The 11,944-nt window shown below is 34.1% G+C and overlaps 1 protein-coding gene across 1 annotated transcript; it reads right to left on the minus strand.

Annotated features, from left to right (window-relative positions):
• LOC110730710 (chalcone synthase 3-like) lies at nucleotides 1-3,158 on the minus strand. Its single transcript, XM_021910534.1, has 2 exons — nucleotides 2,901-3,158; nucleotides 1-1,259 (listed from the first exon to the last, which is right to left on the minus strand). The coding sequence occupies exons 1-2, from the start codon at nucleotides 3,052-3,054 to the stop codon at nucleotides 271-273; spliced, it is 1,143 nt and encodes a 380-aa protein (XP_021766226.1). The 5' UTR covers nucleotides 3,055-3,158; the 3' UTR covers nucleotides 1-270.
• Between the last annotated feature and the right edge of the window lie 8,786 nt (nucleotides 3,159-11,944).

Raw genomic sequence — 11,944 nt, forward strand, 5'->3', positions numbered from 1 at the left:
TGTTTGTCGTCACATTTAATTAAAAAAATAAAGAAATCAAATAGAATGGTTAACTAAAGAGGCGTACTATATGAGTCAACATACACAACGTCCCTCTAACATAGACGTGACATAGACATGCAGCGTGCTATTAGCGGTACCACCTTTTAAACTATGATACATTATTTATTTTCTAAAATAACATTGCAAAAGAGGTATTTGATGAAAATGTATCACAATAATACATTTTATCATATCCGAATGCATTCAAATGTCATCGTAGCTAAATAGTTAATAATTAATTGGCATACTACGAAGAACGATAGTTTCAACTGTAATGCCTGGACCAAAGGCAACAAGCACACCCCATTCACATCCTTCTCCAGTAGTTGATTTGCCCTCTTTCAATGACCTCTTACTCATCTCATCCATTACAAATATCACACTTGCACCCCACATATTCCCATACTCACTTAGTATGTGCCTACTAGTACTCAGCTTGCTCGTCTCGAGTTCAAGTTTGGCTTCCACCTTGTCCAATATTGCTGGTCCTCCAGGGTGAGCAACCCAAAAAATTGAATTCCAATTACTAATCCCAATATGATCAAACGATTCACTTAACAAAGTTTGGATGTTTTTAGCTATAATTTTGGGGACATCGGGACTTAAGTGAATGGTCATACCAATCTCACTAAGGCGAGCTTGAATACCATCTTCTGAATCTGGTAATGTAATCTGCCCGGCCGAAACAAGCTGAAAGAGGGGTCGCTCACTAGGCTCATCAGGATCAGTACCCACAATCATTGCCCCGGCGCCATCTCCAAATATGGCAAGTGACACTAGGTGGGTCTCGCTTGGGGCATGGAAACTAATGGCAGTACTCTCTGAGCAAATAACCAATACACGAGCGCCACGGTTGTTCTCAGCAATGTCCTTGGCTATACGAAGGGCTGTACCGCCTGCATGACAAGCACCTAGAGGCAGGATAAATCGCTTTACCGTTGGCTGGAGGCCGAGAAGCTTGGCTAGCCGAAAGTCGGCCCCAGGTAAATCGAAGTCCGAGTTAGTGCCAAAGATAAGATGGGTGATCATTGACTTGGGTTTTCCCCACTCTTTAATGGCCTTCTCAGCAGCCTCTTTCCCAAGTTTGGGAATCTCATTAGCACACAGAGCTTGACGAGTTCCAATGGAAGAAGCATTATTATCACCTAAATGAGGATTTTCTTTCAAGATTTCTTCATTCATGTAAAAGTGACGTTTCCTTATCATAGATTTATCGCCTGCATATGTAGCAATTTGCAATTTGAGATTAGGACAATGTGCGTTATTAACTTTTAAATAAGGCGGTATAGGGCTATGGGCCGTATGGGTATACAGAGTTTGATCCCTCTGTTTAATTTATAAGTGGTCTATTGGGAGTTTGGTACTATTTATTATTTCCTTATTTCTTTTTAATTAACACATTTTTTAATCAAGTTTACCAATATACAAATTCAATAATTAATATCTTTAATTACTGATAAGCAAAATTATAACTCTTTCGTCCCTATTTGATAATCACTTATTCCATTTTTGCTATCCCAAAATGTTAGTCACATTTGTTTTTTTTCAAGTACCATTAATATTACTTTTTTACCAAAATTCTTTTCAATTTGCAAAAATATTTGTGCAAATTTAAGTTTTCCACTTAAATTTTGTTTTTCCATGTACTTTAATTACTTTTTCTATCTACTTTTTTGCATACTCAATGTAAATTTACCTTTTTAATGTATTTTTGCTACTTCTTATTAATTTTTATTAACTCCCGTAAAAATTGCCCAAAAGTGACTATTAAATAGGGAAGGAAGGAGTAAAAATTAATGTTGATATTTTGAAAATACACATTGTAACGAATCTAACAAGATTCCACTTGACCATATTTTTCTTCACATACAAATCACAAAATTATGTCAAAGGGAGGTAATAGTCTTGTGGGTACAATTAATTAATTCTTGGAATCGTCTCAATAAGTATATGAATTATACATAAGATTTTAATTTTTTTTTTTTTTTTTTTTTTGCGAAAAACTACTTTATATACATCAAATTTTGTGAAAAACTACCTTATAAAAAAATGTTGTAATAAACCACCTTATAAAAACTTAATGTTGTAATTTGCTACCATGTGCTTAATTTAACAATGAAAGAGAAACGAAATTAGGGGTTAGGAAGGGGCTATGGAGAAATTAGGTGAAAAAAAAAAGATTAAAAATGGGTAATTATACGTCTCTTATTCAATGCAATAATTCGGGAAAAGATAGCTTTTTACAACATTTATTTAAGTTTCTTACAACATTTATTATTTGTAAGGTACTTTTTATACACCCGTTAACAAAAAGGGTACTTTCTTACACATTTTTTTTAACTAGGTAGCTTTTCACAAAAATTGACTTGTATATGGTAGTTCTTCACAAAATGGAAAAAATATAGTCTTGTCTCTTGTGGGTACAATAATTGTTGGATCGTCTCAATAAGTATATTATTATTATTCAGTTGTTACTCCCTCCGTTTCACTTTGTTAGTCCTGGAACTGGTTGTAATTTTTCTAGATTTTGAAACCAAACAACATTGCAAACCGCGCATACAAATCACTTTTATAAACTTCTTTCTTAGAGAAATAAATTGACTCTCTCAACTTAGCTCCACATGCTTGGAAAATGGTTTCAAATAGAGTAAAAACAAAATTGAGAATAGGGATGAGATTAGCGAGATTTTTCCCACATGACAATATTTTCCTAACGTTATAAATCATTAACACAATCAACATGAGGGTGGGTGAATAGTGTAAATTTTAAATGTTACCTTTGAAAAAGAATAAAAGATCAAAATAATAATAAGAGTAAGCACTTAATTAATAACAATAACTAAAGAAAGAGGGTATACATATGCGCTTGAACTTGGCCTTAAGATCAGTCAAATGATCGCTGTTTGTGGTACGGAAATGGTAATCTGGATAATCAGATTGATACATTACGTTTGGAGGGTTAGCAGTGCCAATGGCGAGGATTGTGGCAGGGTTCATTGATGCGGATGCCATTTTTAGCTGGAACTGGAATAGGGTTAGTTTAGTTGATTATGAAACAACTTTGTTGAGGAATGTGTTTTACCTAAGCTTAATTGGTTTGTATATCCTCACTGAATGGTACAGTTTATATAGCCTAAAAGATTTGGTTTGATTCCTTCTAAGGTTTTCATGTTATTAATGTCATTTCTTGAACCGTACGCTAATTCGAAATTATTAATTGGCAAATTTTCCATCATTTAATTAATTGCCAAATTTTCCATCATTTAATTAATTGGCAAATTTATACTCGTATAAGGTTTCACAACTACCTTGAACAAAATCATACGGTTGGGGATAAATCTGTCATTATAATTATTAACTAGTTTTTGGCTCGGGCGATGCCCCGGTCATTGTTTGTAACTAAAAAATTATAATAATATAAAGTGCAATATATTGGCGGTTTTATTTTTAAAAAAATATTAATTGTTATTTTTGCTAATTTAGTATACATTAAAATTCATTATTCAATATGTAGCAACCTAATAAATTTTATGATTAGTATTAGATAATTTCATTTGTCGTAATAATTCCTTCAAATAAGTAAACATATATGTATTTTTTAAAAAACAAAGTAAACCTCTAAAATTACTATGCATTTTTTAGTTACATATTTTAAATACATATAACCTATATAAATTGTGAATGAGTAATTGAGAGAAACGAATTTAATTTTGTAATCATATTGTTGTTAAAATATACACATATAAGTTGACAATTAAAATTTTAGAATTTATGAACGTGAATAAGTCATTTAAATGCAACTTTATTACGAAATATCATAAGATGTGTCAATGGTGTGCCACATGATTTGTCAAGTCATAATGACACATGGCGAGATTGGCAACACATGGCAAAATTATAATTCTTACCTTTGAGTTTTATTATATATATATAAATATATATATATATATATATATATATATATATATATTTTGATATTACTATTACTATTATTAATATTACTCATATTATTATTGATCGTGGTTAAAAGTAGGTCGTTGGGACTACTAACCCTAACCAAATTAGAAATTTATAATACCTAAACCTACACTAAACTAGTTAGTGGCAAGTAAAGGGTCGAACCCAAAAGGACTAAGTGTATCAATTTGTGCTAACTAGACTAGTAGGAAAGCTTGTGAGATAGAGAGAGGTTCAACTAAACACAACTAAGAACAAATAACTAAAGTAGGGAAAGTGGAATCCAATTACATCAATACATTCAATAACATCATACAATTAGATGAAAATGACCTTGATTAGGAACAATCAACACATTTAACTCACTCTCACACAATTAAGCATGTTAATTATCCTACTAAACTAATTCACTCTCGTGCAACTAGCCTAGCAAAGGTATGGAAGAAATCAGGGCTCTCAACCAACTCACTCTCGTACAATCGATTGAAAGCACAATTAAGAACATAGAATCAATTAGCTAAGCTAGAAAAATTCTAATCCATAAAAGCATCATCCATACACAATAATCAAGAAACAATTCCATACTAATCACAATCAATCATTCAATTTATTAACATAACCTTCATCCATTTCCCTAGAACAAAATCTAAGCTAACATAATGAAGAAAGACATGGAAAACAAGGTAAAATAAGAATAAAAACAAGACTACACAAATAAACTAATTAATCTACTCAAATCAATAAACAAAAAGAAAAAAACTAAGAATTAAGAAAGAAATAAAGATGAGAGAAAGTTAGAAAATGCTCGTTGAATAGATGAGAAGAAGTTCCACAAAGTTTCTTCTTCAACCTCTCAAAAACTCCATGGAAATCCAAGCTTTCTCTCTCTACACTACTCCTAAACTAACCCTAAGAGAAAGAAATAAAGGCTAAACTAAAACTAATCTATCTAAAATAAAATTTTCATTGACAAGTTAGTGAGAAAATAACCCCAAAGGAGTATTTATAATACAAGTAAACATGGGCACGGGCCGTGCCGGCACGACTCCGGCACGGCGGCCCACTTGTGGGCCGTGGGCCGTGCTGTGAACAAAATTGTGGGATTTGGCACGGGTACGGCACGTGGCACGCCGGGCGGCACGGTGGCCGGCACGTGGGCCGGCACGCTGGCACGACCCTGCGGCACGGCACGTGGCACGGCCGGGCACGACCCAATTTCAACAAAGCCAATTTCAACAACATGAATTTCCTTTTCCTCTTCCTTCCCAAGGTAGCCAAACACAATTCTGCGGGTTGAGTGAACCATCCACCCAAATGCCCAACACCCAAAATCCTAACATATTAGAGTGGTGCACCGAAGAGGATTTTGCTCAAACCAAAAGAAAGAGTGAAGTTTGGTCACATTATCAATTAAGTAAAAATGGACAAAAGGCCAAGTGTCGGACTTGTGGTAAAATTTTCTCGGCCGATACCAAGGGAGGGACGGGACACCTTAATAGACATACAAAAAAATGTGGTGGACCATCTAGTGATCCAACCCAACCCAAAATTTCTCAATTCCATCCACAAGGCTTCATTTACAATTACGAGAGAGATAGGGATGAACTTGGGAGAATGATTGTACATGCAGAACAACCTTTTCTTTTCGCCGAAAATGATGCCTTCAACAACTATGTTAACCGAGCACTACAACCAAAACACAAAAAAATCTCCTGAAAAACCGTTCGATCTGCTGCCATGAAGAGTTATCTAGAGTACAAATTGAAATTAGTAAATGAATTAGCTAATCTTCTTAGTAGAGTTTCTTTAACCGCCGATGCATGGGATGGTGGTTACGGACTCCACTATTTATGTGTTACTTGTCATTGGTTAGATAATGAGTGGATGTTACAAAAACGCATCATTCATTTCAAAATGCTTGAATACCCTCATACCGGTCTTAACATTTCACATCATTTAATGGAAGCCATTGATGCATATATTCTTAGGGATTAAATCATGTCAATGACTTTTGATAATGCAACTTCTATGACATATAGTGCGAATTTGGTCAAAAACCAATTGACCGATGTTATATTAGATGGAAATGCACTTCATGTTAGATGCATTTGTCATGTTCTTAACTTGTGTGTGAAGGATGGAACACAAGCAATTGGTCCATTTTATCACAAAATAAGAAATGCTATTATGTCTATTAATAGCTCTAACATGAGATATCAAGAATGGAAAGGTTTTTGCAGGCAACAACGGATAAAAACCATAAAAATAGCACCGGATTGTCCAACTAGGTGGAACTCCACCTATGAAATGTTGAGTCGGGCAATCGAGTACAAGGTTCATTTAACACTTTTTTATAATATGAAATTTCCACAAAATGCTTTACTAGAAGATGATTGGGTTAATTGTGAAAAATATATGCAGTTTTTACAATTACTATATGGTATGACACATTGTTTTTCTTCTGTATATAATCCTTGTTCTCATTCTTTTCTTAGTAATGCATGTTTATCGTGGATATCTTCCATCCATGGAGGAAAAATGGCATAAATATTACACCGATATTCCTATGATTTATATTTTTGCTTCTATTTTAGATCCTAGGCAAAAAATATGATGGCACCTTTTTATTAATTGATATTTATTATAGTAACATGAATTTTGAAGATGATGTTGAAGCTTTTAAAACTAAGGTGACAAATGATTTTTTTTCTTTATACTCCACCTATGAAAGTAAATATGGAACCGTGTCTCGATTTGCCCCTTCTCAAACATCAAAAAATGTAAGTAAACGGGCCAAAGGTTTATTTGCACAAGCTGCTAACATGATGTCCAAGTTTTCAGGTACGGAATCATCATCAAGTAAGAGAACACAAAGCGATGTTTCGGAGTTGCAAATGTACTTAAGTTACGACTTCATGAAAGGCATGGACGATGAAGAGAAGTTTGGCCTCGACATCCTCGATTGGTGGAAATCACAAACCGTGAAACATCCAATTTTGTCGGCAATGGCTCGTGATATTTTTGCAATCCAAGTCTCCTCCGTTGCCTCCGAAAGAGATTTTAGTGCGTTGGGACGAGTTTTAGACGATAGAAGAACAAGACTAAAACCCGAAACACTTGAAATGTGTGTTTGCTTCAAGGATTGGTTGGATGCCGAAACTCGTTCTCAAGATCGTACTTATGCACAAAACGACAACGATGAAGGAACGTCGACTTCTTTTAGTTCTCATACTTCTCAATCAACTCAATTGGCGGATGAACTTGAACCTCTAGAAGACGAAGACGAAGACGAAGATGAAGACGAAGACGACCAATAATAATTACATGATTACATATTTACATTATACACTATTGTATTCTTTTTGTATTATCGAACTTCGTATTCCGTATAATAAATGAAGTTATTCAATATTCATACACTATTGTACGATTTTTAATTATCATTACTTATTTTGTATTATTGAATTATCGTACATTCGTACCGGCTACCGTCATATAATAAAATAAGTTATTCTTCAATTTTTTGTGTTTTCGGATTATCGCACTCGTATTTTTTTTTATTATATGCATTGTTGTTTTTTGCTAAATTAATAAAATTGTTTTTATTTGTTTAAATAAACTTAAACATAATTATTAATTAGATAAATAATTTATATAACCTAAATTAAAATAAAGTTGTTCAAAAAATGAAAACAAAATATATTAACATTAACATTTAACATAAACATAAATTAATCACATATATTAAGTTGTACTAAAAAAATATATATCGTTTAATTCGTTTTTTTTTTCATTTATTAAAAAAAAAAAAAAAAAAAAAGCTGGCACAGTTTGGCCCGCGGCCCGGCACGATACGGCCTGCAAGGCACGTGGGCCGTGCCGTGCGTGCCGTGGGCTGGGGTGTGCCAAATTCAGGCACGGCACGGCACGACCCGCCGCGGAGCCGGCACGACACGGCCCCCACCCCGACACGGCCAGACATGGCCCGCGGCGGCACGGGCACGGCCCGTGCCCATGTTACAAGTTAAATAAAAAAAAAATAAAAGAAAGAAACTTAAAAGAAATAAAACTAAATAAAACAAATAAATTAACTAAACTAAAAGCTAATAAAAACAAAACTACAATCAAATAAAATAAAAGAAAATGAAAAGAAAAAAAAAAAAAACAAACCCCAAAACCCACAATTCCCGTCCAAACCCACGAAATCCCCACCAGACTACCCTCATCTTCTCCCTTTCTCTTCGTGGCTGCTCCCATTCACCATATCACGCATCATCATCACCGTTCATCAACATTATCATCATCTAGCATCACCAAATCGCAGCCTTTGGATTAATTGAAGGAATCGTGACCGTCCGATATTCATAAAAATCACGTGAAAAGCTCGTGATTGAGCCACAATTGCACGCCCGCACAGAAGACGCACAACAAGTCGCGCAAAGCTACTGCCTCGACTATGATTTTGGATTCCAATTGCGCGCTTTCTGACAGGGTTGTGCGCCCGCGTTTGAGGCTTGAGATGGTGAGTTTGGGTGTTGTGAGTTGCGAGGCTATGAGGTGAGTAATTTGGTGGTGATTTGGGTGGTTGTTGTTATGTGTGGTGAAGGACAGTGGAACAGGGGAGAATTGATGGTGGATTGAAGGTTGTGGGTAATTGATTGGGTTGCTGGTGCGAATTGGTGAAGGGGCAACAAGTGAATTGGAGTTGAGGTGCTGGGTTTGAGTGGCGCTGCTGATTGAAACAGGGGAGTTGCGTGTGGAAACAGGGGAAGGTGGCGGAGGTGAGGTGCTGGTGGTTGTAGTTGTGGTGGCTGTTGATGGTGAGTGTGAAGGAGGCTGCGATTTTGTGTGGTGGTGGTAGAACATGGGAGAATTGCGTGGTTGTGGAGGCTGTTGGTGTTGTGGTGGGTTGCTGGGGCTGGTTTGGTTGGAGTTTGGTGATGTTGGTTGCGGGTGAGAGTGGTAAAGGTGGCTGAAATTGAGTGGCTGGTGAGTGTGGTAATGTGCGGCTGTTGTGGTTGATTGTGGTGGAGGTTGTAGGTGGAGCTGGTGGCTGGTGAGTGGTGATTTTGGTGGTAGGTTGATGGTGGTTGTTTGGTGATGGGGCATTGGTTGGTGTTGTAGGTGGGTTGTTTTGCGTGAAGGAGCAAGGGAGAATTGGTGGTGATGCTGGCGGATTGGTGGTTGATTGTGGTGATGGTATGAGTTGTGCTGCCAAGGGGAGTTGGTTGATGTGAGGGATGCTTGGAGCATGTTGTTTGACTCAATTCTTGGACCTTGAACCTGATCGACCAAGGACTCGGAAACACCTACAACCAAAAACAACACGAGGGGATTTTTAAAAGATAAAATAAAATAAAATAAGATAAATAAAATAAAATAAGATAAGATAAATAAAGTAAAATAAAAAGCTAAAACTAAATAAATAATAAAATAAAATGAAATAACATAAAATAAAATAAAACAAACTAAAAACTAAAAGAAAATAAATAAAATGAGAGAAATTAGGAACTTATTAAATAACAAGAACTAAAAACTTAAAAATAAAAACATAGAAAATAAGATAATTTAAATAAATTAAGAAAATAAGCTAAAAACTATTAAAAACTACTAAAAATACTCAAAATAAAGATAAAAGACGAGAATAAGCGAATAATAGAAATAAAGGATAAATAGGGTTAAATTACTGGAAAATAAGCCGGAAAACGACTTAATAAACACCTTAAAAGTGACATAAAAAACACTTATCAATTATTAACGTTTGGTTACACATCTATCTAGGAAATATTGTACCATCTCGTTAAATTAGTTGCAATTTTGGGGTATTATTTGTGAGATATAAAATATTTCAAAGTTTGCAACTAATATTTACGGAGATAGTACAAAAGTTAAGGTATATATCTTGTAAAATACAGTACGGAGTATTACGTTTAGTATTACAAGGTAATTATTGTCCAATAGTCATAATCGTCTTATATCTAGTTTGGCATTATATTCAATTTTTTTTCTCAAGATAAAATGCGTATTTTTGTGTCAAAAAATAAAATAAATTAAAGAAACAATGCATTCTAGGGCTAAATGAGCTGATATATTCATGAAATTCTCACAAACAAGCTCGGTCAAAGGTGGTTTGTTAACTATAAACAAGCTATCAAATTTTGTTAAGCTCATCAAATAAATGAACAAAGCTCGAATAACATTATGCTTCACTCGATAATGCTTTGAGCGAACAACTCATTTCAATTCAATGATAAGCATGTTTATGATAAGCATGCTTGTAACTTGTAAGATCTTTATTAAAAAAAAATCCAATATAGGCATGCAAACTTTATCATTATTATCATAGAAATGAAAATTCTTATATAAAATCAAATATGTGCATTTAATCTTGAAAGAAATCATTATTTTATGATAATTAGGAATCATTTATTTAATCACCCTTGATTAAGCTCAAGCTTAAGCTCAAAATGGAAATAGGTAGTTTGTGAATGAAGCTGGAACAAGCTGGCTAAATCATTAAATTAACTAGTTAAGCTGGCACAAAAAAATTTAAAAACTCTTTTAAGCTCGAGATAGCTCAAACAATGAAACAATACCAATTCTTATCAAGAATAACTTCGACATAATAAACCTCGGCTGAGCTCGAGTTGTTTGCAACCCTACGCATTTCTGTATGATAGCTTTAAATTTCATTACTTGTCTTAGAGTGACTGATTCAATCATACTTTACACACATGTTGATGCACATATCACATATGCTAATATCAATAAAAATATTTATATTATCACAAATTCACAAGGTATGTTTTTTTTTTTTTTAATTTGTTAAAAAATATAGTCAAATTAAACATATAAATAGTGAAAAAAAGTTCAATATGTCAATTATTCTAAAACGGAAAGAGTATTTATAAACACACCCTTTTCGGTTAATCTTTATGAAAGCCCTCTTATCATTTAATAGTCAACATTGTTGGTGTATGTATAACTCTGTATTTTGTGCCCACACTATTTAAGTGGCCTATATATATTACATACGTGCCCACGATTAAGGCGAGGCGCCTAAGTGTGATGAGTTTATAGGTTACAATATAATAAACCTAAACGTTTTCCAACAAAAAAAAAAAAAAAAAAAAAAAAAAAAAAATCTAACTTAAACCACTAGCACGTTTTTGGTTACTATGTAAAAAAAAACATATGTTACTAAAATATCTTGGTATAAAGCACTTAAGCACGTTAACCTAAACCTAAACGTTCCTTACATTGCTTACACACCTTTATGCAATTCTCGTCACTTTAATTGTGCAATACCCACCTTTGTCCTTAAAGATATTATTTATCAAAGATTAGCATCGACATACGTGCCCAAAAGATATGAAGAATTATTTTATCTAGTACACTTCAATGTTATCAATTCTTTTACCTTTGTTTCAATTTTACTACTTTTATAATAAAGTTTATTTTAATTTATTTTTGTAAATATAAAATCACATAGACCTTATTTAATTTTATAAAAAATAAAGTATATTGCTTCAATAACCTTCACATTGATATAAGTGTCAAAAAATGACGATGTACCATTATTCTAGCATTAGTATTGCAATTTATTACAATACTAGTATATATAGCGTTATCCCTAGCTTAAACCCCACATTGATCATACACTTAAGCATGGTGGGTCCAAAGGGAAAGAAGATAGAGCAAAGAGTCGCCAACAAGTTTTAGAACTTGTAAACCGTTCACGAGGTGAAGGTTACACCCCTTAACGATCTAGGAGATCGTCAACTCCAATAGGTCTGGAACCATGACTGGTAGTTCGGGGATGAAGGTACAAATCCAACCTAGAAGAGATTAAAACCTGCCATAATAATAGGCCTCTACTTTATTCTGATCGTATTCATGTGCGCTTTCTGACTAACATGCAATCATTAGGATTAACCCTAAACCT

The sequence above is a fragment of the Chenopodium quinoa genome, unplaced genomic scaffold (genome assembly GCF_001683475.1).
Source record: "Chenopodium quinoa cultivar QQ74 unplaced genomic scaffold, ASM168347v1, whole genome shotgun sequence".
Lineage (NCBI taxonomy): Eukaryota > Viridiplantae > Streptophyta > Magnoliopsida > Caryophyllales > Amaranthaceae > Chenopodium > Chenopodium quinoa.

Coding starts and splice junctions, on each gene's coding strand:
- LOC110730710 (XM_021910534.1), bottom strand. CDS start 3,054: ATGGCATCCGCATCAATGAACCCTGCCACAATCCTCGCCATTGGCACT. Junction 1,260..2,900: donor GGCCAAGTTCAAGCGCATAT/GTATACCCTCTT, acceptor CTACATATGCAG/GCGATAAATCTATGATAAGG.